The 27,264-nt window shown below is 33.3% G+C and overlaps 2 protein-coding genes across 3 annotated transcripts; one reads left to right on the forward strand and one right to left on the reverse strand.

Moving 5' to 3' along the window:
* The first annotated feature begins 8,163 nt into the window (after positions 1–8,163).
* LOC107867385 (glucose-6-phosphate isomerase 1, chloroplastic) lies at positions 8,164–16,674 on the forward strand. The gene is made up of 14 exons (XM_047410985.1): positions 8,164–8,838; positions 10,510–10,626; positions 11,581–11,679; positions 12,301–12,384; positions 12,705–12,848; positions 13,230–13,295; positions 13,595–13,663; positions 13,753–13,860; positions 14,494–14,546; positions 14,696–14,834; positions 15,379–15,535; positions 15,945–16,023; positions 16,150–16,216; positions 16,306–16,674. The coding sequence occupies exons 1-14, from the start codon at positions 8,314–8,316 to the stop codon at positions 16,438–16,440; spliced, it is 1,842 nt and encodes a 613-aa protein (XP_047266941.1). The 5' UTR covers positions 8,164–8,313; the 3' UTR covers positions 16,441–16,674.
* Positions 16,675–19,277: 2,603 nt separating this feature from the next.
* Positions 19,278–22,415, reverse strand: LOC107869492 (GDSL esterase/lipase At1g71691). 2 transcript variants are annotated; one of them, XM_047410986.1, is made up of 6 exons: positions 21,917–22,415; positions 21,430–21,477; positions 21,199–21,323; positions 20,389–20,628; positions 19,916–20,165; positions 19,278–19,657 (listed from the first exon to the last, which is right to left on the reverse strand). In XM_047410986.1, the coding sequence occupies exons 1-6, from the start codon at positions 22,179–22,181 to the stop codon at positions 19,437–19,439; spliced, it is 1,149 nt and encodes a 382-aa protein (XP_047266942.1). In that variant the 5' UTR covers positions 22,182–22,415; the 3' UTR covers positions 19,278–19,436. The 2 variants fall into 2 exon arrangements, with proteins under 2 accessions (XP_047266942.1, XP_047266943.1); XM_047410987.1 differs by lacking the exon at positions 21,430–21,477 and having other exon boundaries at positions 21,917–22,409.
* Positions 22,416–27,264: the final 4,849 nt, after the last annotated feature.

The raw sequence follows: 27,264 nt of genomic DNA on the forward strand, positions 1-27,264 counted from the left end.
CTTCAATTGCACAAAGCAAGACAAAAAGCCAACACATGAAAGAGATATGATTGTGAGCCGAAATAAGGCATGTAGAAAGTTTTGTTAACAGACGAGTCTGGGAACTCATGAAAATACTAAGGTTCAAAGGTTTATTTAAGGAGCATGTCAAAGTAGAGATATTGTGTTTGTTTCAAAGTCACTTTTGATAATATGAGTTTGGGTCAATGATGCAGCATGTCGGTGATGGATGCTAATGGTTGGAAACAAGGTTAAATATGACGAGGGCAAGAGTGATTTTCATGAAAGCTAAAGCCACAAACTTGCCACCATGTTTTTGAACTCATAAGTTTTCTTTGATGAAACATGAAGTATGTTACTTTCAAATCAAGAACTTCAGAGTATAAATATCAAGAGTTGCGATGCCTCATTTCCACAAATGCAGGAAGCAATGTTGTTGCACAACTTTGATAATCAAATTATGATAAAAATTTATCATCATATATCCCTCAAAGGCATTCTTCTTTGTCCAGGTATTTCAGTTTTAATTGCTAGATGATATATTTCTTAAATTGAACCTTGATTTCTAGAAGACGTACCTTTTAGTCGAGTCATCCCCTTGATTTCTATAAGACATACCTTTTAGTCGAGTCATTCCCTTGATTCCTATAAGACGTACCTTTTAATCGAGTCATTTCCCTTGATTCCTATAAGTCGTACCTTTTAGTCGAGTCATCCCCTTGTCTCCTATAAGTCATACCTTTTAGTCGAGTCATTCCCTTGATTCCTATAAGATGTACCTTTTAGTCGAGTCATCCCCTTGATTCCTATAAGGCGTACCTTTTAGTCGATTCATCCCCTTGATTCTTATAAGACGTACCTTTTAGTCGAGTCATCCCCTTGATTTCTATAAGATGTACCTTTTAGTCGAGTCATCCCCTTGATTCCTATAATACGTACCTATTCCTATAAGACGTACCTTTTAGTCGAGTCATCCCCTTGATTCCTATAAGACGTACCTTTTAGTCGATTCATCCCCTTGATTCCTATAAGACGAACCTTTTAGTCGAGTCACTCCCCGTGATTCCTATAAGACGTACCTTTTAGTAGAGTCATTCCCCTTGATTCCTATAGGACATACCTTTTAGTCGAGTCATCCCCTTGATTCCTATAAGACATACCTTTTAGTTGAGTCATCCCCCTTGATTCCTCTAAGGCGAACCTTTTAGTTGAGTCACTCCTCGTGATTCCTATAAGACATACCTTTTAGTCGAGTCATATCCTTGATTCCTATAAGATGAAAATTTTAGTCGAGTTACTCCCCGTGATTCTTATAAGACGTACCTTTTAGTCGAGTCATCTCCTTGATTCCTACAAGACGAACCTTTTAGTTGAGTCACTCCCTTGATTCCTATAAGACGTACCTTTTAGTTGAGTCATCCCCTTGATTCCTATAAGACGTACCTTTTAGTCGAATCATTCTCCTTGATTCCTATAATACGTACCTTTTAGTCGAGTTATTTCTCTTGATTCCTATAAGAAGTACCTTTTAGTCGAGTCATTACCCTTGATTCCTATAAGACGTACCTTTTAGTCGAGTCATTCCTCTTGATTCCTATAAGACGTACCTTTTGGTCGAGTTATTTTCTAAGTACAAACTGGGGTAAACATTTTGTTCGTGTTTATTGAATTTTACGTTCTGCTCAGGACCCTCCTGAAGAATGGAAATTTATTTTTTGCTCAGGACCCTCCTGAAGAATGAGATGCTATTTTTCTGTTTTACTGTTTACTTTGAGTCCAGGAGCCTGCCTAAATAATAGGGTGAAGAAGTTGCAGGTCCAGGAGGCCGCCTGAAGAATAGGGTGAAGAAGTAACAAGTTAGGAGCCCACCTAAAGAATAGGATGAAAGAAATAGCAAGTCAGGAGCCCGCCTGAAGAATAGGGTGAGCATTATCAGTTGCAAGTCAGGAGCCCACCTGAAGAATAAGATGAAGATTTTCAAGTTCAAACCAGAAGAAAATCTGAAAAATAAATCAATTGTCAAGTTCCTCTCTAATGTCAAAAGCCAACGAGGAGGAACATTTTATGTTTCAAGTTCAAATCAGAATAACGACTATCTCACTACTTGAGAAGTCATGAAGATTCAAGTCAAGATTTCAAAATAGCTGAATAGATAGGATCTTTCACTTGTATCTTCAATTTTATTTTGGTTATTCATGTGAATGTAAAAACAGAAGTCGTTAACCGGAACCTCACTCGATCTCTAACTGGTTCTCTTACCATTTTACCTTTGAACTACACGTGACCTGATTTTCTTATAACCTGGGATATATAGGTGGTCCAAAACTAGGACTCTGTCATATCTCCTTTTTCTTTTTATATTCTTTTTGAATAATCGGAGGATCAAAAATCACATCTTTATCTACTTCTTTGTATGAAAACTCTTCGAGATTTCAAACAAAGAGGGGCAAAATGTAGACACTTAATTTTTGACCCTCCCCGAGTGTAATATATATATATATATATATATATATATATATTTTGATAGTAAATATTTATATATGATTCGATATTATTTTAATTATTATTTTGTTTTTAGTAAATTTTTAGTTAAAAAATGAATAACTAAATGAAGTTAATTTTAGGATATTATTTTATTTTATTTTATTCCAATTTAAAAGAAAACAATACAATTTTTTTTTAAAAAAACTATGTTTCTTTTTAAATAAATAAGTTAGTAGTTTTAGTACTATCTTAATTATATTTATTTTTGGCTATTTTTAAACTTTTATTGTATTTTCTTAAATATAAAAATTAATAAGTTATTATTATATATATATATATATTAATTATTATTATCATTTTATTTATTTATTTATTATTTTTATTTGTTATTGTTATTATCTTTTAAAAAAAAATTAAATTTTAAAAATCCTATCCTATCCTAACCTACCCCAACCACCCCCTAATTTTTTTCCAACTCCTTCAACCTCCCACATCACACCCCTATATATACAAACACTACAACAGAGTACAAAAAAAAATGCACACACAGAAGACAAAAGAAAAACTCAAAAACCAAAATACTTAGATAAAAAAGTCAAAGAAAAACAAAGGGAGTAAACAAAAAACAAGAAAAATAGTGAAGGGAGAAAACGGATAAAAAGAAAAGAAAAAGGCAAAACAAAATTGGAAGAAGAACAACCAGGGAGAGAGTTCTTTTAATTTGGAGAATGGAGGTCGGGTCTCCTTTCGAGTTTTCGATGAAGATATCTTGCTTCGATACTTAATTTAATTTGTCGTATAGATTTTTATCTCATTTTGTACAATTTATTTTATAAGTTTCGTTATGAAATCGAAGCATGCATGAAATGATTTTAGTGGCTTCTATATTATTATTTAATGTGTAGTTTTGTTATTTTTATTGTAGTTCGCGCCCTACGTCTCTATTTATAATTTATTTGTTGTTTCAAAAATAATGATTGATTAAATTGGTTTTGAATTTTAAATGAGATTATTTTTAAAGTTATTGGTATTTTAATATGAAAAATTTATGTTAGTTAACATTCAATTAGTATGTAGTTATGTTATAGATCACAATGAATGACTCATGCATGCATGCAAAAACCAAATGAAAAATGAAAAAAAAATTAAATGAAAAACACATCATGGTAAGAGTATAGGTTGTTTGTTCATGAATTTTGAATAAATAAATTATTGTCTAAAAAAGAACCATCATATTTTGAATTTAAGTTAGTGCAAATAAACATAGTTAGATTCTAATTTTTAATGTAAAACAGTAAGGTTTAAATGTATGAATTTTTTTTTGTTAACCAAATATCCGTGAACTTTCAATAAGCACATTTGGTAGCTTTTTTAATTTTTTTTTTCTTTTCTTTTCTGATTTTTGAGATGCAAAAACTAAGTTCCATTAAGTATTGTGAGTTTTTTTTTTTTTTTTTAAAAAAAAGTTAAGTGCACTTGATATACAGAGAGAGATGATTTTTGGGGTTTATTTCATTTGGACATGAATGCTATATTCTTTAATTATTGTCTTAATCACATTTTGAAACTTTACTTTTGATTAGCAGTAAATCAATCATCAATTGGTCTTGGTCGTATTATTTGTTAGTTATTCTTTGCTAATTTCTCTTCCTGGAATGGTTAGTAACAATAAGTGAATCTGAATATGTTTATTAATATTTTAGGCTGAGATCAATCTTATGTCTAATTAGCCAATTAATCATAAAAAATTAGTGAAATAAATTGTGGGTTTATTTAACACCCGTCTCAAATGATAAAAGAAAGGTGAGGAAAAAGCATATTTGTAAAGGAGTGAGACGAGTTGCGAATTAATTCAAAACTCGTTGCAAAATAAAGAGTGAAAAGAATAAAAATGGAAAGATAGAATTATTTCGAGTTTATAAAAGATAAATTAATACCTTTAACGTTAGGTAAATTTTTTTTTTAGGCAAGTTAAAATTTTCGTCTCAACTAAGAATGCGGCGCACGCATCTTTATGAGATATTTTAAAGTAATTCAAGGATGCAATAATGCACTTTGATAAATATTTTTAAAATTAATTTTCACCGATTTAATACAAGAGTTTTAAATAATTTTAGTACATTAAAATGAGCGAATCAAGGCCTTCAATCATAATTTATCAAACAGTTTAAGTTAAGTATAAGTCGATAAAGCGGCCGTGCTAGAACCACGGGACTCGAGGGGTGCTTCACACCTTTCTCTCGGTCAACAAAATTCCTTACCCGATTTTCTATTTTCGCGGACCAAAATAAAGAGTCATTTCCTTTTGATTAGGGATTCAATAAGGTGACTTGGAACACCACAACTCAATTTCAAGTGGCGACTCTGTTAATAAATAATTCCTATTCAAAACCGTCATTTTAATTGGAAAAACCCTTCGACCTCGATCCTCTCGGGCGAAAAAGGGGTGTGACAAACACTTTTTCTTTGGCTCTATATGCTTTTTTGTAGTTCATCCTAATTTCGTACAAGTTTCTCATTTCTTCCATGATCTCTGCTGGAGTGTATGTTGACTTTAGATTTAGAAAGTTGTGCTTCACCATTTTAGCTATGGTTAATGAAGTAGCATGCCGTTGTGAAAGCATTCTGTCCGCAATTGGACAGGTGTGATTATAGACAAATTTTGTCACCATGAAAACTTTTGAATTTTGTTGACTTAAAGATCCCAAAGTCCAATTGCATCTCTGATTGATACACTTAATATAGTACCTATATACATTTATATACAATAATGGTACATTTATATAATATGGGTATACAGTAGGTACATAGTTCATATGCAGTACTTTATATGCAGTATATATACAGGTCCTATACAGTAGTTACACACTAGGTACACAATTTATATGCAGTTATATAGTTATATAGTTTAATATCTAATATATATGAAGGTGCTATACAATAGTTACACAATTTATATGCAGTATTTCGGTAAGTTCTTAGCTATATCCAAACAATATATAGATCTTATACATTGTTGATACAGATTATATAAAGTAATTATATAGTTTAATATCAATATGCATATCGACACATTTTGTCATCATGAAAACTACTGAAATTTGTTGACTTGAGGATCTAAAAGTCCAATTGAATCTCTGATTGATACACTTAAGATAGTATTTAGATACATATATATACAATAATGGTACATTTATATAATATAGGTATACAGTAGGTACACGATTTATATGCAGTACTTTATGTGCAGTATATATACAAGTACTATACAACAGTTACACAGTAGGTATACAGTTTATATGTAGTATATGTACAGGTCCTATACAGTAGTTACACAGTAGATACACAGTTTATATGTTGTATATATACAGGTCCTATACATTAGTTACAAAATTACATGCAGTATTTATGCAAGTTTATACCTATATTCCAACAAAATATAAAACTTATACATTATTGACACAGATCATATGAAGTAGTTATATAGTTTATACCCTCGTGATGATGATCTTTTCACCTTAAATTAAAATTTCTCACGGATTGCATAATGTTTCATCACACTTGATATTGTATTTTTATTCCAGTACAGCTGCCCTTCTTCAACATCTCTATGAAGTGGAACCTTTATTATAGATTTGGGTTGTTCTTCCATTTCTTCCTCAGAAAAATTATCTTCAATTGTATAATCAAAAATAGGTATTGGATGAACTTGAATAGCAGTCAGAGATATTTCGATCAAATTTTCAATTGACAATTCTCCATTTTCAAATATGTTTTGTAGTATAATACACAATGAAAACTCATTTATATCCAATTTTTTTTGTTCATCTCCATATAAAGTCTAACACTCATATCATTGTAAATAGTCATAGATTCACTCTTTACAATGTATTTTATCGTCATTAAACCAGAATTTCGCTCTAAATTCAACTGCTTATATAGTTCATCAACAAAATATTAATACATGCAATTCGAATTCAAAAGTACTCCATTGATTGTAGATTTTTCAAAATGCACATCACTTAACCACTCTCCTCCTTATTGTAGCATAATTGGAACTAAAACTGAACTTGAAGCCATAATTTCGTATCAATTTCAGCTAATTGTGAATGAAATTTTTTTTATGAAGCTAATTGATGGAGGATTTTTATATATTTATATATAATTTAGGAAGGTATTTAAGGTAATATGTTGTATTTGAAAGAGAAATTGTGAGGTTTTAATGGAAAGGAATCCTGAGGTAAAATTGGGGAAGAAAAATGTGAGTTTTAATTGAAAATGAAAGTTATATATATTAGACGGATTTTGCGGCTTTTTTTAGCGGTGATTAGAAGATGGAATTATTTTAACGGCTATTAAGTGGGAATTAAATTCAGAAGCTATTTTTGCGAAATAACTTTTATGGAAGGGACTATTTTTATCCTTCTCCCTAAATTTTTTTCAAGTAAAATACATATCTAAATATCACAACTTCAAAACTCAATTTTTCATCTTTCAAGTTCAAAATTTATGATCAGATGAAAGCGAAATGTGAGTTTATTCTTGTGTCCAAGTGCCTACTCAAAGAGGCTTGATATTTGTGCAAGTATGAGAACCCAAACATGTTGGATGAAGAATATCCAAGTAAGCTGACCCCATGTCTTTGGACTACCACAAAATAGCACCAATACACTCCAAAATAACCAAAATCAAAGCCAACCAATCTCAGCCTGTTAATTGACACCAACCCCAGCATCAACTTCTTGTTTTACATTACAAGAAAATAAATTTAATACTGTCACGTACCTTGTATACAAAAAGCAAATATCAACCAACAACAACCATCAAAGCAGCAGTATAGTACTTTCCCTCTTCATTTTTATTTGACATATTTTACTTTTGATGAGTTAAATTCATGAAACTTTTTTATAGTATTAGTATGTCAAGGAAGCTATCTCATGCAGAAATACAAAATAAAATTACGTATAATAGATTTTTGTAGTTGATCCTTATCTAAACACTAAACTTCATGCATATAACGATAGCTTTAATGCATCAAATTGATATGTTATGGATTACAACTTATGTTTCTTTGATACAGTTTAAAGCTTTTAAATTTAAAATATTAAATTAATTTTAAAGACTAGTTAAATTAACTCTTATAAAATAATCAAACAGGAGTGGGCTAAGCTATACTTGAGGAGTTTCATCAAACACCTGCAAAAAATTACACCGTTTATAAATAATGTCCTTCAACATTTTGAACCCATTCATAAAAATTATGACTCCACCATCCGAATCAAGCATGATAAGTAAAAATAAACCGTCAGTAAAAAAAATTAAATCCCCTCCATATTTTGAATTTATTAGTAAAATTTTGACTCTACTATCCAAAGCATTCATGACAAGTAAAAACTGGATACCTCCCTTCAATATTTTATATTTTGATGAAAGTTTTGACTCTCCAATATATAGCAAACAGCTAAGGAATCATTTGAAAGAAGAAATAAAGATAAGTAAACTTATGATTAATTTAAAAGAGAAATTTATCTCATGTTTAATTAATACAACATATATGACATATCTCATCCTTAATTATAATATTTTTCTTATATCACTTTGAATTCGAGAAAACTAATTTCAAAATAACAAATCACTTAATAATAATAATAATAATAATAATTTAAGGCAACTTGTTTTCCAATTATAAGGAAACACTTTGCCTTTCCAAAAGCCAAATAAACCAAAAAAGCACCTTCTCTTTCCGCTCCTTGTGCGTCTTCTTGATCTCATTTTCTCCTTGTTTATATCGCTTCCTAATTTTCTCTTCATTGGGTTTATGAATTGATAATGGCTTCTTCATCTCTCTCTAGTATCTACTCCCCTTCTTCCTCTTTCAAATCTGAGCTAAAATCCCTTTACAAAATCACTTCTTCCCATTTGGGTTCATCCACGCATTCGCCCAACAATAGTAAATCAAGATTCACTGTCCATGCGGTGGCGCGTGAGGTGTCCAACGACGTTGTACACAAGTTGAAGAAGGAGAATGTTGGGTTAGAGAAAAACCCAAATGCGTTATGGAAGAGATATGTAGACTGGCTTTACCAGCACAAGGAGTTGGGTTTGTATTTGGATGTTAGTCGGGTCGGGTTTAGTGATGAGTTTATTGAAGAAATGGAGCCCCGTTTGCAGAAGGCGTTTAAGGATATGGAGGAGTTGGAAAAAGGTGCTATCGCTAATCCGGATGAAAGGAGAATGGTGGGGCATTATTGGTTGAGGAGTCCTCATCTTGCTCCTAATTCGTTTTTGAGGTTGCAGATCGAGAATACTCTTGAAGCTGTTTGTCAGTTTGCTAATGATGTCGTCAGTGGTAAGGTTAGTTTCGTGTCAGTCACTTAACTCTGTGAAGTGTGAACTGATTTCAGTGAAAAGTCAATTCTTGATTTGTCTTTTGTGAATGGTAAAGTTGTTGGTGTGTGACTAGGAGGTCATGGGTTCGAGCTGTGGAGGGTAAGACTCTGTATGATAGACATTCTGGTCTGGCCTTTCCTCGGATCTTGAGCATAGCGGGAGCTTAGTGCACTAGGCTGCCCTTTTTTAATGCATTAAGAGCCCCTGATTTGTTGTTGAAAGACAACTTATATATTAGATTTTCAGCTGAAAGTCAAGTCTTCTATTTGCCTTTTGTGAATGGTAAAGTTGATGAATCGAGCCGTGGAAACAATCTCTTGCAGAATGTAGGGTAAGGCTGTGTATGATAGACCTTGTGGTCCGGCCTTTCCTCGGATCCTGAGCACCGCAGGAGCTTAGAGTACTAGGCTGCCCTTTTTTAATGCATTAAGATTCCCTGATTTATTGTTGAAAGACAACTTATATATTAGATTTTCAGCTGAAAGTCAAGTCTTTTATTTGCCTTTTGTCTTTTGGACTGTTTTTGTTGAGTCGAGGGTGTACCGGAAATAGTGTCTCTAGCTTGGAGTAGGTGTAAGGTCTGCGTGCACTCTATCCTCCCTAGCTTCCACTCTGTGGGACTACATTGTGTATGTTGTTGTTGCCTTTTGTTCTGCATTAAGAGTCCCTAATTTGTGTTGAAAGACAACTTATATTAGAGGAGTTTTAAAGCTGATTTTGCAATTTGAGGTGTAGTTGATTGATCTTGATTGCCTTTTGTTCTGATTGAATACTCTCAATCTGTAGAGATCTGAAATTTTTCCCAATTTGATGATCTCTATTTGTTTTTGATCAATCAAGTGGCGTTTCAAATCAATGTAGTGAAAAAATTGTATGGTATGAGTAATGTAGTTTTAGCGATTGTTGGGGAATGGATATACTGATATAGCATAATAAGCTTTTAAGGATCTTTTGACTGTTGAAAGGCAACTTATGTAGAGGACTCGTAAGCCGATTTGCAATTGAGGTGTAGTTTGATTGATCTGGATTGCCTTTTGTTCCGCTCAAATGATCTTAAGCTGTAAAAGTCTTTAACTTTTTTTCCAATGTGATGATCTATACTTGTTTTTGATCAATCAAGTGGCATTTCAAATCAATATTGTCAAAAATTTATATGATATGAGTAATGTAATTTCAGTGATTGTTTGGGATTGGAAATACTCCCTCCGTTTCAATTTGTTAGTCTTACTTCTTTTTAGTCTGTTTCAAATAGAACGTCATTATCCTTTTTTGGCAACTATTCAGTTTCAAACTTTCCACTGCCATGTTTAAGACCACAAGATTAAAGGACATTTTGGTACATTCGACATATCTTTAGTTTAAGGCCACAAAATTCAAAAGCCTCCTTTATCTTCTTAAACTTCGTGTCAAATTGAAAAGGAGGATGTAGTATAATAAGATTATAAGGAACTTTTGACTTTTTAGTTGTGATGTATGTTCCTAACTTCTAAAGTACAGTTTTCTGGCTTATTATCTGTTTCTCCTTTAAGCCTCAACATTTGAAAGCATATTTTGGCACTTCTGATTGGTTACTTACTGGCTGTTGAAACCCAAAGCTTGGTCAACTTATTGTGAATTACAACATCTACTTTGCAGATCAAGACTCCTTCTGGTAGCCGTTTTACACAAATTCTTTCTGTTGGAATTGGTGGTTCAGCACTTGGACCACAATTTGTGGCTGAGGCACTGGCTCCTGACAATCCCCCTCTGAAGGTAATTGGCAGTTGTTTTCAAAGATCTGTGATTGTTCTGTTTTGAAATTTGTGGGTTAACTGGACTTACTCTTTTCTCAGTAACATATTAAGGTATTTTGCCAAGTTTTCCTCTCCTTCAAATCCTTTGAGAATAAAAGTGGAATAATCTCTTCAGTCAGTTTCCTGTTTCAAACATTTTCTCAAAATGTTACGAGTACCTATATCATAGAACTTCCAGTACTTCACCATCTAAACTGCACCTTAGCTCAAATTAGATTTTTTGGCTTAAAACTTTCTATGCACTTTACCTAGCATCATTATCAATGTTGTAAAATATTTTGATCTTGCTAAAACTGGTGCCGGTGGGCACCCAAGGGTGTGGCCTAGTGGTTCAATGAAGTTGGGATGAGCACCATGAGGTCTCAGGTTCAATTCCCAGCAAAGACAAACACTAGGTGTTTTCTTCCCATCTGTTCTAGCCTTGGTGGACAGAGTTATCCGGTACCTGTTACTGGTGGGAGGTGACAGGTATCCCATGGATTTAGTCGAGGTGCGCGCAAGCTGGCCCCGACACCACGGTTATCAAAAAAAAAAAAAAAAAAACTGGCGCCGGTGGGCTGCACAACGTCAAAGCCAATGCAAGTGACTTGACTTAATCCTATCCTTTATTTTTGCCTCTGTAGTGATCATGATGATATTGTTTCTCTTATTTGATGTGTCAAGCACTAACAAATTTCTCCATTGAACTGTTTTTCCTCTCATTAAGAGTGTAGATAAAGTCAAACGATGCAAAAGAACTTGTGCAGAAAACTTAATGATGAAGGATTTAAAATATAATTGTCTATTAGATCGTTCATAATAAATCTACACGGTGCGTTTCCTTATGGTATACCTATAACTCTTGCTTACCTTTTTATCTGTTTCTCTGACATCTCTTTCTCTGTCTACACCATGCTTTATCATCTCTTGGCAGATAAGATTCATCGACAACACAGATCCAGCAGGCATTGATCATCAAATTGCTCAACTTGGCCCTGAGCTCGCTACAACACTTGTTATTGTTATTTCAAAGGTGGTTATGTGTCTAGTTTCTGTTTTTTTCCCTCAGCAAAAATAGATATCTTTTTTGATAACTGAGAAATTCCCAAGGGCTAGTGCTGCACGGTTCGGAACTGGGTGAATAATGAGGCAACTTCTCTACCCTTTGTTAGGTTGTGGAGCCTAATTAATATGTGACATACTGTTATATATTAATGTTCACGTGGTTCAACCTCCGCGGTGAGGTTGCCGGGGTGTGTGGGGGGCGGAGACCCCCCCCGAAGGTGGGGTTCGGGTGTACCTTTTATTCTCATTCTCTGTGTAATTGTACATACTTCAAGTCATTAATATAAATAGCCCGGCCGCCGTGGAGGTTACCCACGGGTGTTACCACGAAACTAATTCTCTCTCTCTCCTAAAGAACTCTCTCTCTAGTTTTCTTCATCCTCTCCACAGATTTAGTGTGTGAACTGCTAATCGATCCTAACACCCTCCTCCACTTAAACACCGTGCTTTTGTCTGCGGCAGGGTTCAAACCTGTGACATGCGACTCACCTACACTTGATATGTAGCACTCTTACCACTATGCTAGCCCTGGGGGCCGCATGGATAGAGGATTTTCTAATGCTCTTTTTGATATTTGTCTGTTATTTAGAGTGGAGGCACTCCAGAAACCCGAAATGGCTTGCTAGAAGTTCAGAAGGCCTTTCGTGAAGCTGGCCTGATATTCTCAAAACAGGTTTTGATCTCAGGTTCTCTTTTTCTGCTTTCATATTTTTATCCATAATAGTAGCTTTCTGATGAGTATCGTATGTAGTTAAACAAATGAATATGAAAGTTCTCTGGAAGAGAGTAAAAACATAATGACTGGTTTACCTCTGTTTAATCTGCATAGAGTTCAGGAATTTTAGTAGGTCTATGAAAAGTTTCTGCTTGGTCTGTTATCCTCTGGTTCTGTCTTTTTGTTCGCTCTCCATTATAGTATACATTGTAGACTGTGCATAGCATTGCTCTTAAATAGTTCCCACCTCATTGTTACTTACTTCCATTCATGTGCAGGGTGTTGCCATTACACAAGAGAACTCATTGCTCGACAACACTGCTAGAATTGAGGGTTGGTTAGCCAGATTCCCTATGTTTGATTGGGTGGGGGGAAGAACCTCTGAAATGTCTGCAGTTGGTTTACTTCCGGCTGCACTTCAGGTTTGTCACTCCTAAAGTCACATTTGTAATCTCAGTCTGTTTATATTTCACAATTCACCGGTTTAAACTTTCCAAACTTCTCGATACAATTCCAGAGGGAAGAATGTTTCAATAACTCTCCCCAGTTCCGGAAGTTCAAATTCATTTGTGTAAACGAAAATGTGATGATTGATGTGATATATTATCAAATTAACTTATGTACAACCTCCAGAACTTCTTGAAACTTCTAATTTACCAAGCATGTATTATTTAAGTAGTACAACACTTATTATAATCCAAGGTCAGCCAGACTTTGTCACACAGAATGAGACACAGGGATTATTTCATCTTGTCTTGGAACATTTGTATCATATTATGCCTCATATATTCTTTTTACTCCAGGGAATTGATATTAGAGAAATGCTTGCTGGCGCTGCATCGATGGACGAAGCAAACAGGACCACTGTGGTATGACTAATGGCCTTTTTCATGTTCTTTTGGCATATTAAATTCGTCTCTTTTTCATTCTGTAGTTTTGAGAATAACTAGTAAATCTTCCAAGTGCATACAGTTGAAATAATTTCTTTGTAGTTTATTTTTCTTTTATGAGCTATAGTTTATTTTTCTTCTTCTTATTTATTTTTTTTGGCTGACTTGGGATTTAAATAAGACGGGCCATATTCTGTTCTTACTTCAAGAGTTTGTTTTTGATTTTTTCCAGAACAAATTGATGATTTCTATTGAACTAACTTATTATTTGTCATCAGGTTCGGGATAACCCAGCAGCGCTACTTGCTATGTGTTGGTACTGGGCAACTGATGGAGTTGGATCCAAGGTCTTGTTCTCCTTCAGATTTGTGGTTGTGATGTCGGAGGAGCATGTAGTTGTGTATTTGACTATGATATGCTGTGTCTTATGTTGCAGGATATGGTTGTCCTCCCATACAAGGACAGTTTATTACTATTCAGTAGGTATTTACAGCAGCTTGTCATGGAGTCTCTTGGAAAGGAGTTTGACCTGGACGGTAACCGGGTATATTTCCCATAGTTCCCATGTTTTTAATTTCATCGGATTAAACCACACAAAATAGATACATTTCCACTTATGTAACCATACGTGCACCAACTCAGTCAGTCACTTTCCCTGAAAGGAACCGTATAAATTACTTGTTGTCTTTGGATATTTTTGTGCGACACTACAAATGAAAACAATTTGCCTAGTGGAAACACAATGATTTTGCTCCATTTAAATCTTTTAGTATATGTTGTGTACCTGTCTTGTCCGTTGTCCACTTTTGTATGATGTTAATAGAAGTTATGAATAAGATCTCGCTTCATTCACTATTTAGATCGTTGATAGAATTTGAGATGTGAATAACCCAAGGGTGTGGCCTAGTGGTTCAATGAAGTTGGGTTGAGCACCATAAGGTCTCAGGTTCAATTCCCAACAGAGACAAACACTAGGTGATTTCTTTCCATCTATTCTAGCCTTGATGGACAAAGTTACGTGGTACCTGTTTCTGGTGGGAGGTGGCAGGTATCCCGTGGAATTAGTCGAGGTGCACGCAAGCTGGCCCGGACAGCACGGTTATTTAAAAAAATAAAATCTCAGATGTGAATAAGATTAGCCGGTGTTTATGTTTGTACTATTTTTTGCCATTCACAGGTGAACCAAGGGATCAGCGTTTATGGAAACAAAGGGAGTACAGATCAGCATGCGTAAGTCTAAATTATGCTTGTCATCTATCACAAAAGAAAACATAAACAAGAAAATGAAAAAAAGGCTGATGTACTTGTTTCTGAAGTTTTAAGTACTTGCTAACCTGTCACCATTTCACCATTTTAGTTTCCTCTTCTTCTTGTTTCAGCTATATTCAACAACTCCGAGAAGGCGTGCATAACTTCTTTGCAACATTTATTGAAGTATTGCGTGATAGGCCCCCTGGTCATGATTGGGAGCTTGAACCTGGCGTTACTTGCGGTGACTACCTCTTTGGAATGTTACAGGTTAGTTCTAATATTTTAGTTTAGTGGAGAGATTGGAAGGGGGAGTGGAAGGTTAGTGCAAGAAAGGTGAGATGTTTCTAGATGCTTCATATAGTGAGAGGTTGAATGCTCAATAAACTGACCTATGCATTTGATATTGATGAACAGAAGATAAGAGTTCTGGTAATTGAGACAACACAATCTTTTACTATTTTCCCCATCTAAAAGGAACAAGCTGCTGATTAATTTGTAAAAAAAGTTTGAATAGTCTCCTGATAAAAAGAAGTTTGAATTGTCTAGGCACTGTGTGAAAGAATTCCCAGCTTTTTTTTTGTATACTTTTGAACTTGTCAGTACCTCCTTGAAAATGATGTTCGTTAATAAAAAATTTGCCTTATCAGAAGAGATTTTTGTATAAGTTTGACCCAGGGCCTCTCATAGTCACGCAGTTTGTAATTTGTGTGAGATATTTTTTTTCCTTACACAGTAACAATCTTTTCTTCTTTTCTGTTTTTTTTTCTTGCTATTTGTAGTTTTATTCACAAGGTTGACTCATGCTTTGCAGGGAACAAGGTCGGCTCTGTATTCAAACGATCGGGAGTCCATCACAGTCACTGTGCAGGAAGTGACACCTAGATCTGTTGGAGCTCTAGTAGCACTCTACGAGCGAGCTGTTGGACTTTATGCTTCACTTGTCAACATTAACGCTTATCATCAACCTGGTATTTCCTTTATCCTTTTGTTCCTTGCATGAACTTAAGTAAGAGCTAAAGGCTCAGCTTGTTTATGCAAACTATCTCTAATTAAAACCACAAATCTTTGTCTAACCTGTATCAGAGTTGAATCGTTATTAGATAAAGACTTGCAGACAATGAACATCATACTGGTTAACTGGTTCAATTGGTCTTGTTGCCAATTACAATTTTTTTTTAGTTTTATGTCAAATCTCCCAAGTCATCTTTATATTACACGTAAGAGATCTGAAAATAAAACAAGAAATCTTCATGAGCCTGTTTTATTCTTTTCAAACTTTCTCGTACGGAAGTTCAACCATTTCCTCTCTGCTAATTTCATTGAAGTTAATTTATGTCTTATTCACCCAAGGCCAACTAACATCTATTATGGCGTCAGGTGTGGAAGCTGGTAAAAAAGCTGCTGGAGAAGTTCTTGCGCTTCAAAAGCGTGTCCTCCAAGTACTTAATGAGGCGAGGTATGATGATGAGATCTTGGTTTTCATTGTTCTTGCTTGGGTTGAAAAATGCTGTTGCAAGACATTTTCTTTCAAGGTCTCTCTATGGTGAGATGGCGGCTATTAACATGTTATTTCTTTGTCCAGCTGCCAAGAGCCTGTTGAACCACTTACACTAGACGAAATAGCTCACCGTTGCCATTGTGAAGACGATGTATGATCCATCTCTTTATTGCTTCAATTTTTCTTTATTTACACATACAATAGGATGCAAATTGCTGACTGCCTTTTGCAATTTGGCAGATTGAAATGATCTATAAGATCATTGCACACATGGCTGCTAATGACAGAGCTCTTATTGCCGAAGGTAGTTGCGGTTCTCCTCGGAGCATAAAAGTTTATCTGGGGGAGTGTAATGTTGACGAGTTATATGTCTAGATCTTGCATTAATCATTCTTATGTTTCAGCTTACAAATGAGAAATACATGTGTGCCCGAGATAGGGTCCGGCCTTGTGGTGGCTGATTATTGGGGACTCCTAACTGCTGTTAAGAGATAAAAAAGTCCATTTTTTTCCTTCTCAAAACACCATGTTCACATGTATTAGCTGTATCAGAGAGAGCATATTTGCTTCCCCATGATCAAATAAATTTCAGAAAGCTGAGTTTGTAGACGTTGCTCGTTGCCCCTGTTTATAATTTTCTTTTCTTCACTCTCTTTTATCGACATTCATACTAGTAAAACCAACCAAATTTCTGGTGGATTGGTACCATGGCGATCTTGGCCTGAACTTGGTGAAGAAAGAATAGTTGGTCTGTAAGAGGTGGAAATCTTCATAGAGATATCTTAGCTCGTGGTCCGGACCCATTAAAGCAGAATACTACACGTGTCCTTATCGATTGTGAAAGGGTCTCCAAAGGGGCGGTAACGCTTTCAGATTCTTTTGCGAATCATGTGTTTTTTAGTCCTTTTCATTACCGGGGACCAGTGAGTTTGTCTATTCCACTTTAAATTATGCTTCTTGACCGCACCCTGCTGGAGAAAGAGACCAAATTGACCTGAGACCAAATATTTGTGGGTAAAGCCCCACAAGTTCAACCAAACCAATACAGAGAAACAAAAAATATATCTTGCAATGCTGTGAAATATACTCGACTAGGAAAGTACTATTTTTGCAGCAACTTTTTACTCTTGCATTTCTTCCAAATCATGTTTGGAAAAATGTTTTTCTTGAGTCGAGGGAGGGTCTATTGGAAATAACCTAGATCTATGTATGCACACCTAATCTTCTCATAATCACTTTTAGGGGATTTTGGATTAAAAGGGACAAACAAGTTGCCCAATTAACTACGAGTCCTTCAAGTTTTTAAAATTACATGTAAGAGACAAAATCTTTTTGAGTTTTTTTTAAAAGTTTTTTTTGTTCCGACATCTTCTCCCAGTTGTCGAACAACTTTGATAGTTGTTCGACAACTTTGCGAAGTTGTTCGACAACTGCGCGAAGTTGTTGAGACAACTAATGCAGTTGTCGAACAACTGTCCCAATTGTTCTGAGCGATTTTATTTTTTAACTTGGGGACATTGTGGGACCCACTTGTCCCTTTTTTTTAATTAAAGACTTGGGAGAGTCTATTGACTCATTTTTCTCCACTTTTAGTATACTCCATCTGTCTCAATTTATAGGACTCACTTTTCTTTTTAGCCGGTCCCCAAAGGAATGGTACATTTCTATATTTAATAACAATTGAACTTTAAGGGGTCGTTTGGTAGGCCGTATTAGGAGAAATAGTACATGTATTAAGCGTGGTATTAATTAATACTATGTTTGGTAGGATTTTGAACCAATGTATTACTAATACATCACATATGGTGGTATTAGTAATACATGGATTTTAATACCATGAGATTAGTATGTATAAAGACAAAAATATCCCTCAAATTCTTTTTAACATTTTTTTATTTCCTTAATTTTATTTTTTATATTTGTACTAATAAATTTATTCAAATACATTAGTTTACAAATTTTATTATTATTTACAGAAATGTCTCAAATTTCTTTAATTTTTTTCTAAATCTTTTTCAATTTATTCAATATGAGTTACTTCTTTTCAATTTATCAAAATAATAATATCCCTCCAAATAATTTTAGTTATAAAAAAAATTACTCCATTAACTCAAAAAAAATATTTATCGGTCAAAATTCAAAAACAAATTGCATACAAAGCTTTAATTTTGTAAATAGGATATCCATAAATAAAAATAATCTTTCTACTTAGTTTTAACACTCTATAGAATACAATTTTATTTTAATATTGATTTTATTGTCTCATCCAAAAGTTATACGTACCTCCCTCCAACTTAAAAACAACACAAAGTGGGAACAACAAACAAATGATGAACAAACAAAGAAAAGATAATAATAAAAAAAATTTGTAAGTGAATGATTAAATCTTAAAATTCTAAAGTAAATAATTGATTATATTGTTAACTTTTTTTATTTTAAAAATAGAATAATAAATTTTTGTAAAAAAAAATACACAAAGTTATAATATGTGGAGGGTATTTTTGTAAACAAACAATATTCTTTTTAAAGCTTTTAATACATCAAACCAAACACTCCATAAAAAAATAATCTCAGTATTACTAATCCCAGTATTACTAATACAACATATTCAGTATTATCTTGTACACTCTACCAAATGAGTCCTAAAAGTCTATTTTGCTCTTAATAAAATGATTTATAGACACAAAAATATATTAGACTTATAATAGACCACAAGTTTGAAAAACCTTTCCTAAATTTCGTGTCTAAGTTAACTCATAAATTGGGTTAGAGGGAGGAGTATCATAGACTGTGTTAGGAAACTAGTTGGCCCTCAAGTAGTCAATTGCAAAGAAGCTGGAAGTCAGTATGAGTCCTTACAGTAATTGATCCTGTAGTGTCACTTATTACTTACATCAACAAGTTGGATTGATAGGTGATTGAATGAGTTCTTTTTCCGTTCCGATAATCCCCTAACAATCAAGTTACATAATAATATCAACTAGTTGTAGTTGTAGATATTTCATCAACGAGTTTAAAATATGAAGTAATCACACGAAGAAATTAAAGAGGTTATAGTAGATAACTTAATATGTATAAGTAGAATTTTTTCGCTGAAAGGGTTCGGAACCCCCTTGGCTCTGCCCCCTGATCGTAGAGATCATTAAGGGTGACCAGGGAGTTTTAGTGGGAGAAGGATTGGTAATAGGCAACAAACAAGAAAGAATAAGGTGTAGAGACAATTAAAGTTTTTCCAATTCTGACACACCATAGTACATGAGCAAATGCCTCAGTCCCACTGCAATTTTCAGCGGATCTTCCTTCACACACAATCAGAATATTTTCTCAACCAAGTATAGCAAAATACACAGACACACAGCGCAAAAGCTTAATTAAAGACTGGCAAGCTGCTGAATGTTAATGGGATAAACAACATCAGGACCACCATTAAAAGCTTTCCTTGCAAACAATATGTTGACTGCCTCTGTCGGATGAAATGCATCCCAAAATATGTATTGATCCCTATTTGGACATGGTGTTTGCATTGGCAGACATGTTATTTGTCCTCTGTTTCTCCCTATCCCGCAGCATCCTCTATTTATCACGCTAAATCCTGCAACATCATTCAAAGAGTTGCGAAAGAAAAAGTTCATTACTACAGCATTTTATTCAATATGGAAAGAAGAAATGGGATGAACGCAAAAGTAAATGAGATTGAACAAGTGATGGTTAAGTGTTCTTTCATATATTCGTTTGCTCTCTCTCCCATTCTCGATGTTCAATCATAGGCTATAAGAAATTTTGTTGTCCGTGTCGAACTATTTATATTCTGTCTCAATGTGGAAAGAATAGATAAGAAAAATTTGCTTACCATATCGTCTGTAATTGGTAAGGAGATCTTGGAACATGTTCTTAATGTCAATGTAGATGAATTTGGAACCAGGAAGATTGACATTTAAGTTGCTAAGCATTGACTTGACATTATTACTGAATGGAAGAACAAGCTGATTCACTTCTTCTGAGCACACATTTGTATTCTTTTGTGCTAGAATGCTTGGAATGCAACCCATTAGTCCTACTCCACCAATCACAAATTTTCTTGCTCCAAGATTATACAATCTCTGAAATTTTTTTCAAAATAAATTTTATGTATTCACGCAAAAAAAAAAAAAAAAAAAAAAAAAAAAAGGGTAGCTCGGTGTACTAAAGCTCTCACTATGCATAGGGTCCGGGGGAGAGCCCGACTACAAGAGTCTATTGTACGCAGCCTTACCTTGCATTTTTGCCAAAGGCTGTTTCCAATACTTGAACTCGTGGAAAAAAATACTGCTATAATAATCTTACCATAAGTTGTTGGGTATACTGCTGAACCAAGAGATTGGCAAATTGCTGAGCATTATAGTGATTCTTAGTGTCATAATTAGGCATAAGATAATTGTTGAGGTAGTCATTACTTCCCATCCCCACAAAGAACATGCATTTTGCTAATGCCTGTGCCACATCTGGTGCACCAAGATTATCTGTTATTTGATCAAGTGTGCTCTCAAAGTTTTGTATTTGCTGATTGAATGGGATGCGCCCAACCTGGAAAAAAAATCAAAATATTAAACTACATATTATACTGTTTACAGATTTATGGAGTACTAGATACTCGAATCTTAATTACTAGTGTTAATTATGCTTAATGAATACTCTGAAATTACAAAATTCTTAGGTAGGTATCAGTATTATAGCCGTACTAACCATGTTTAAACTTGTTTTTGGTGAGCAGTTGACTTGGCATATACATATAAATTAATCTCTTTTATCCCTGGAAAGTACATACATAATACACTTCCAACAACAACATACCCTGTAAAATACACAAGTGAGGTTTGGGAGGGTAAGAGAGGCTGTTTCCGAAAGATCCTCGGCTCAAGTATAGCAAATCCAAATACAAAGAAAAAGTACATATACACTTGCATTCTAGAAATACCTCGAGGTAATAATGAAGTTATTTTATAGTAAAGAAATTGTAATTCCCTCATGACAAAAAATATCGAGTTTAATTTTGTCATCATGTTTATAGTCCATATAATAAATACAACTTCTCCATTATATTGTTTATAATTTGGATAGGATAAGAGAGGAGTAGTAGTGTATGTAAGAACTCACAAAGTTCCTGCCAGTATTATCAAGAATTCCAGCAGCAGCAGATGCATAGTTCACTCCAAACCGCATTTGGTCCCCCGAAGAAGCTTGGGAGTGTGCTGGAATTAGTGGTAGTCCTAGTAGTTCAGCTGTTTGCATACATACATGTAAACATTTAATTCAATATCTTGCATCTTTAGAAACACTTTCTAATCTTCACATGATTGTGGATAAAAAGTTGCTACTATAACATACCCGGTGAAGTGTATGCAAACCTTACCGCTACCTTTGGAGGTAGAGAGGCTGTTGGCGCAGGTGTAGCAAATCCAGGTACATACAAAGCATAGAGAGACAGCGAAGAACATAAAGCAACTAACATGGGAACAGTGCTAAGTCTACTAGAAATAAACAATAATCAACCACAAATACAAATAGTGAAATAATCGGCACACAATAAACAACAACATATGATAGATATATAACTAGTGGGGACTTGTACACAACAAACACCAACCTAAACCGCTAGAGCAAGACAACACTCCTACCCGACAAACCTTCTACTCTGATACACGTCTTTTGCATCCTCCTATCTAAGTTCATGTCCTAAAGATGCATCATGTAGCTTATACACTATGTATATAGCTACTTAATAACTAGCTTAAGACATGAAATATGAAGTAAAAGAGTAGGAAAGTTATGGATATGTTGATTGAGATAAGCAGATAAACGTGTGTCCAATTACCAATTTCATCAACCATAGTGTAACCATTGGAGAAACGACCAGTAGGGCCACCATCAAAATCAATACCATAAGGGAAATAGTTGGCCTTTGCAAAAGATGGCAAGTTATTGTTATTGCCATTGTCAATCAAAGAGTCTCCAAATATAAACATGGCAGGAACCAAAGACATTCTTCCATCTCCTGCATCTTGACAAGTTGCAACATTCACTAACAAAAACACTACAAATGATATTGTCCAAGAAAATATCCTAAGCTCATCAGCCATTTTCCTGTATTATTCTTTTTTTGTTGATGATGCCAGATGAAAGGGGGGATGAAAGGGTTTATAAACATGCAGTGGTGGTTGTAGAGGAGTGAATGCTTTCACCTGTAAGTTTTTTTTTTTTTCTTTTAATATCCTTGGGGGTATTCTTGAAGATCAAGAAGTCACGTCCGAATATCACATAAACTCGCGAGATATTTATAAAAAGATCAAAACATCAAATCTTGAAATCTCATAAATCTAGGGATATTGATAATGAAATTATCCTACACTGAGAAATAAACAAGGAAGACATAAATTTGTACCGATATTATTCTAACTGTCAATAAAATATTCTTGTTCTTTTACATTTTTTTTTTAATATTAATTTTCCATAAATTTAAATTTGTTGCAAACAGTCATTAAAAAAGGAAGAAGAAAAAGCTACTGCTAATAATATAATACTACAAGAATTCCTTTCGGTTATTTGGAGATTCAACCTCTATTTCAAAAGAGTTTAAATTTAGTGCACAATTAGTGTATATACTATTGTACACTATCAAGTAATTTTAAAGGCAAATATAATAATTTGCTATCTGATATTAACATTTTTCCTTTTTTTTTAATAATAATGTAATTTACAGAAAGTAAATAACATTAAAGGGATGTTGATTCCTATTTAAACTCTGACCCAAATATTTTCTTTGTCTTGCTGATGACAAAATTATTTGCTTATCTAATATAGTTTACAATTTTAAGTCTTTTTATGAACCCAAAACTTTGTCAACCTGATAACAAGTAATTCTTCAAATGCCTCATATATCGTGAACTTTGATGGCAAAATCCTCGTGCATTTCTAAAAAAAAAAAATCATTTTTTTATTTCTGTTCTTAAGTATTATAGAATCACTGTATTTTGGAAGTGTTGTCATACTTTCTCCAATATTTGTCGTGCTCTTTGTGTTATTGGATGGAACTTCTTGAATTGAAGTTTATTTAGGTTAATGTTTATTAGAACTGTTAAAATTAAAGTATCTAGATTACGAACTAAGAGTGAAAAATATTAATATATGCTTAAATTTTATAGAAACATGTGTAATTATAATTTGTAAGTAGATGTTCATATTGTAGTTGGTTTAGTTCCAATTACTTTGGCTTTAAATCAAAATCAAACCAAATTAAAAGGTATTGATTTTTTCTCCATGTAAATTTGATTTGATTTTTTTTTCATTTTTCCCAACACACTAGGTAGAGGATGAGAAAAGCAATCATCAACAATTTGAGATCATGAAAGAGGGAGATTTGAAGAAAAAAATCATTACTACTGTTTTAAAAGTTGGTAACCATTACCTAATGGTATAAATAAAAAAGCATATGATGATGTATAAATTTTTAAAAACTTACTTACTCAATCATGTCAATTATTGGATAATAACATATAAATCTCTCATTAAATATGTTAGTAATTGATAATCTAAAAGAAAAAAGTTACTCCCTTCGTCCAACAATACTTATCCACTATATTAAAAATAGATGTCAACAATACTTGTTCAATTTGAAAAATCGATGGATAATTTATCATTTTCTATCTATTTTACCCTTACTATTAAATATTATTCATTACTCAATACGGCATTAAATTTATTATATTCAAAAGGTGATATTGTAAAATTATGTGTATTATTTATTGTTTCTTAACATGTGTATCAAGTCAATAGTACATGGATAAGTATTATTGAACAGAGGAAATAATATTTTAATTTCACTTTATGCTACTCCCTTCGTTCCATATTACTTGGTCCCTTTTCTTTACATGCAAGTTAATTAAAACTCATAAATAAGAATGTAATTTTACTAATTTACCCATTAAAAAAATCCTTTACAAGTGTAAACACTTTCAAAAAAAATTAATTGCAGGGGTAATATAAAAAAAAAAAATTAATATTCTTTTAATTTAATAAGATATTCTCTCCGTCCCATTTTACTTGTCCCAAATTAACTTGACATATTGATTAAGAAAAATGATTAATAACATGACTAATTTATCATAGTACTCCTATTAAATGATGTTTATATTTTAATTTGAAGAAAAAATAATTATGCAAAGGGTAAAATATGGAAAAATAATTTTGTCTCTTCTTGATTTGTGAAAAATGACAAACAAAATGAGAAATCAAATTAAAAAATTTGGAATAAGTAAAATGAGACGGATGAAGTAGACAACTAATGTAGGACAACTATTTTAATAAGATGACCAGTTAATATGGGACGGGGTATACTTTGGCCGTTTGCCCTTTGTATTTTTGAGTTGACTTCTTTATACCATCAATTCTGAACACATTCTTGGGAATTTCCAAAACCAGTAAAGGTGAGAGGGAGTTATTAGTTGCGGAAATAAGAGTAATAATAAGTGCTAAGGTGAAAATAAGATAACAAGGCATTGGTTCCTTTGGGCAGCAACTGTTTCTCTTCATTTAGTTTGGCTCCATTGGCAGCTGAATTAAGAGCATGCAGATGGCAAAAATGAATGTGCATGTATACAAAAATTATTAAATTGGGTACTGTTGGGACAGTTGAAGTGCCTTGCCTTTGTATTTATTGCTACTACTAGTCGTCTTCCTTCGACTTATCTTCATGGGAAATCCTTGTATATATTTATTTATTTAAAATTTATCTTTTATAGACACACAAAATTATATGTAAAACTCTCTATTTAGAAGGGGTGGGCATGGTATGGTATATACTGAATTATCATACCGAATCGAAATTTTTGATATCATGATTTTTGATATTATGATATTTGGTATGGTATATGGTATACATTTTAAATTTTTTTGGTATATGGTATGGTATACAGTATTTACAAATGACATACCGAGATATCGAATACCATACCGAAGTATATATAGTTACATCAGTAACTTTTATATAGATATATACACACACACAAAAAAAAATATTTAGTATTAGTATAAAAATGTTTAGACTTTGAAACTTTCGCCACTCTATCTTGATTGAAATGTCTTTTTGGTGTAATTGACTAATAAAAGAAATTGTTTGTACTTCTTTTTCAATATTTCTACATTTTAATGCATTTTTATGATACAATTAAGACATGCTTTTGAAAAGTAGAAGTAATAATACTCTAGTATATGATATGGTAATGGTATAATGTTTTTAAAAATTAACTACCGAAATTACCGTACCGAAGTTTCAAATACCGTACCATATCATACCATACCTACCCCATACTACTTAGTAATAGGGGTGGTATGGTAGGGTATATTTGGTATTCGATTTTTAAAAATATTGTATCATATTAATTTGGTTTGGTTATGTATTTTAAAGTTTGGTTGTGGTACTTTGCAGTATGATAATCGGTAATCATAGTTTGTTTAAATTCGATAATATATACTTATATAATAGAGTATTTTGACTTCGATTTTTACTAACACATTGAACATGTAGAAATATATATTCAAAAGAAATTACAAACAACTCCTTTTGTAATTAATCAACAACATAACAAAGATATTTCAATCAAGACATAATTGTTAAAGTTTCAATGTCTAATCATTTAATTTTATATAAATACTAAGTTATATATTTATTAATACTAGTTTAGTATATGTGTGTTGCACATGTGCGTCATGTCAAGTCATTAACCAACATAAATGTATAAAACAATAATAAATTATAAAAAAATTACATTGATTTTAGATAGAATGTTATTTTTTTTCTGAGATTAATTTCACGTAATATCTATACATTAACTTATATATAATTGTCATAGAGTATAATAAATCCTTGTATTTCAATTCTTCTTCAAATTTTAAGCAGCAAAAGTTTTTGTCAGAGACTAAATGTATATGCTTACTACTGCATCCTAAATTGTATGTCAACTTTTACTCTTGCCTCAAATTAATATTCATTTTCTCTGACACTCATATTACACTATATCTCAAGATAGCGTCCACTTCTCTGGCAAAGAAAGTGTTCAGCTATATACATACTAGATGGCCCGTGCCTATGCCTTTGCAATACTAATGTGCAAAAGGGATCCGACTTTTGGGGAGGAAAGTTTTAACTTTAATCATCACTAAAGACAAATGAAGCATTACTGTTAATTAGTAGTAATATTTACATATTTGTGAACCAAGTTTTAATACTACATTGTTGAGTTTGCTGGAATGATCCAACTAATGCAAGATGTGATCCTACAAGTGAATAAAATCTATCTACAATGTAGCAACTATAGTTGGCAGTACGTGTTCCTTTTGAATATATATTACCTGAAAAAAAGAAGATCAAAGCACATGAGGTGACACAAAAGTTACAAATTACATCATATCAAGTTAAATGTCTAGATGTTCTTATATTTTTTTAAGGTAGTAGTTATCTGAAAATTTTTAATTTTTAATCACTAATGAAGTTTTGATGATGGAATCTTGAGGAGGAAAAGCGTAACGCCCCGCATTTTCGAACTAGAAATTGAACCATCATTCCTACGTAGATTCATGTGTCATAATCTTTCGACTAGTATATGAAGTGATTATGAGGTGAAGAATGTTCATAGAAATGGCCTAAAGCAAAGTTGAGCTAAGAACCTTTCATTCATCCAAAATTAGATATTCAATTCTATAAGGGCCTACTTTGAACGTGTATAACTTTTGATACACATAGAATTTTTTATCTCAAGACCCACCAAATTGTAGATAATTGAAGTAGATTTCCAACGATACCAATTTCGCCAAAATTCGATAACCGAGCGAAAAGTTATGACATTTTTCGTGTGAGGTAGTAAACCGATGCGATGTCGACTCGACGCGTCAACCTGCGCGTTATGGAGCTGTTTGACACGCTCTTTCAGTTTCTAATGGGTTTAGTGGCATTTTGGTCATTCCCCCTCACCCAAATCCGCCTATAGCACTCGATTTCCGCCCCTAAAAGGCATAATACACTCTATAATTCAATTTTCCTCTTAAATCAAAACCCTAACTCCTCCCCCAAAGATCAAGAACTCATCCCTAAGATCATGAATTCCAAGAAACGGATCAAGATCTGGGTTCCATCTTTCAATCTTATAATCTAAGGTATGTGGGACTTCT

Source organism: Capsicum annuum, chromosome 4, assembly GCF_002878395.1.
Source record: "Capsicum annuum cultivar UCD-10X-F1 chromosome 4, UCD10Xv1.1, whole genome shotgun sequence".
NCBI classification, from domain to species: Eukaryota; Viridiplantae; Streptophyta; class Magnoliopsida; order Solanales; family Solanaceae; genus Capsicum; species Capsicum annuum.

Bases quoted from the DNA above. Each gene is read 5' to 3' on its own strand.
- LOC107867385 (XM_047410985.1), top strand. From the start codon at position 8,314: ATGGCTTCTTCATCTCTCTCTAGTATCTACTCCCCTTCTTCCTCTTTC. The intron at 8,839-10,509 runs GTTAGTTTCGTG...TCTACTTTGCAG, and splicing joins ATGATGTCGTCAGTGGTAAG to ATCAAGACTCCTTCTGGTAG. The intron at 11,680-12,300 runs GTGGTTATGTGT...TCTGTTATTTAG, and splicing joins TTGTTATTGTTATTTCAAAG to AGTGGAGGCACTCCAGAAAC.
- LOC107869492 (XM_047410986.1), bottom strand. From the start codon at position 22,181: ATGGCTGATGAGCTTAGGATATTTTCTTGGACAATATCATTTGTAGTG. The intron at 21,478-21,916 runs GTAATTGGACAC...CTGCGCCAACAG, and splicing joins CACTATGGTTGATGAAATTG to CCTCTCTACCTCCAAAGGTA. The intron at 20,629-21,198 runs GTGAGTTCTTAC...TTTTTTTTCCAG, and splicing joins ATAATACTGGCAGGAACTTT to GTTGGGCGCATCCCATTCAA.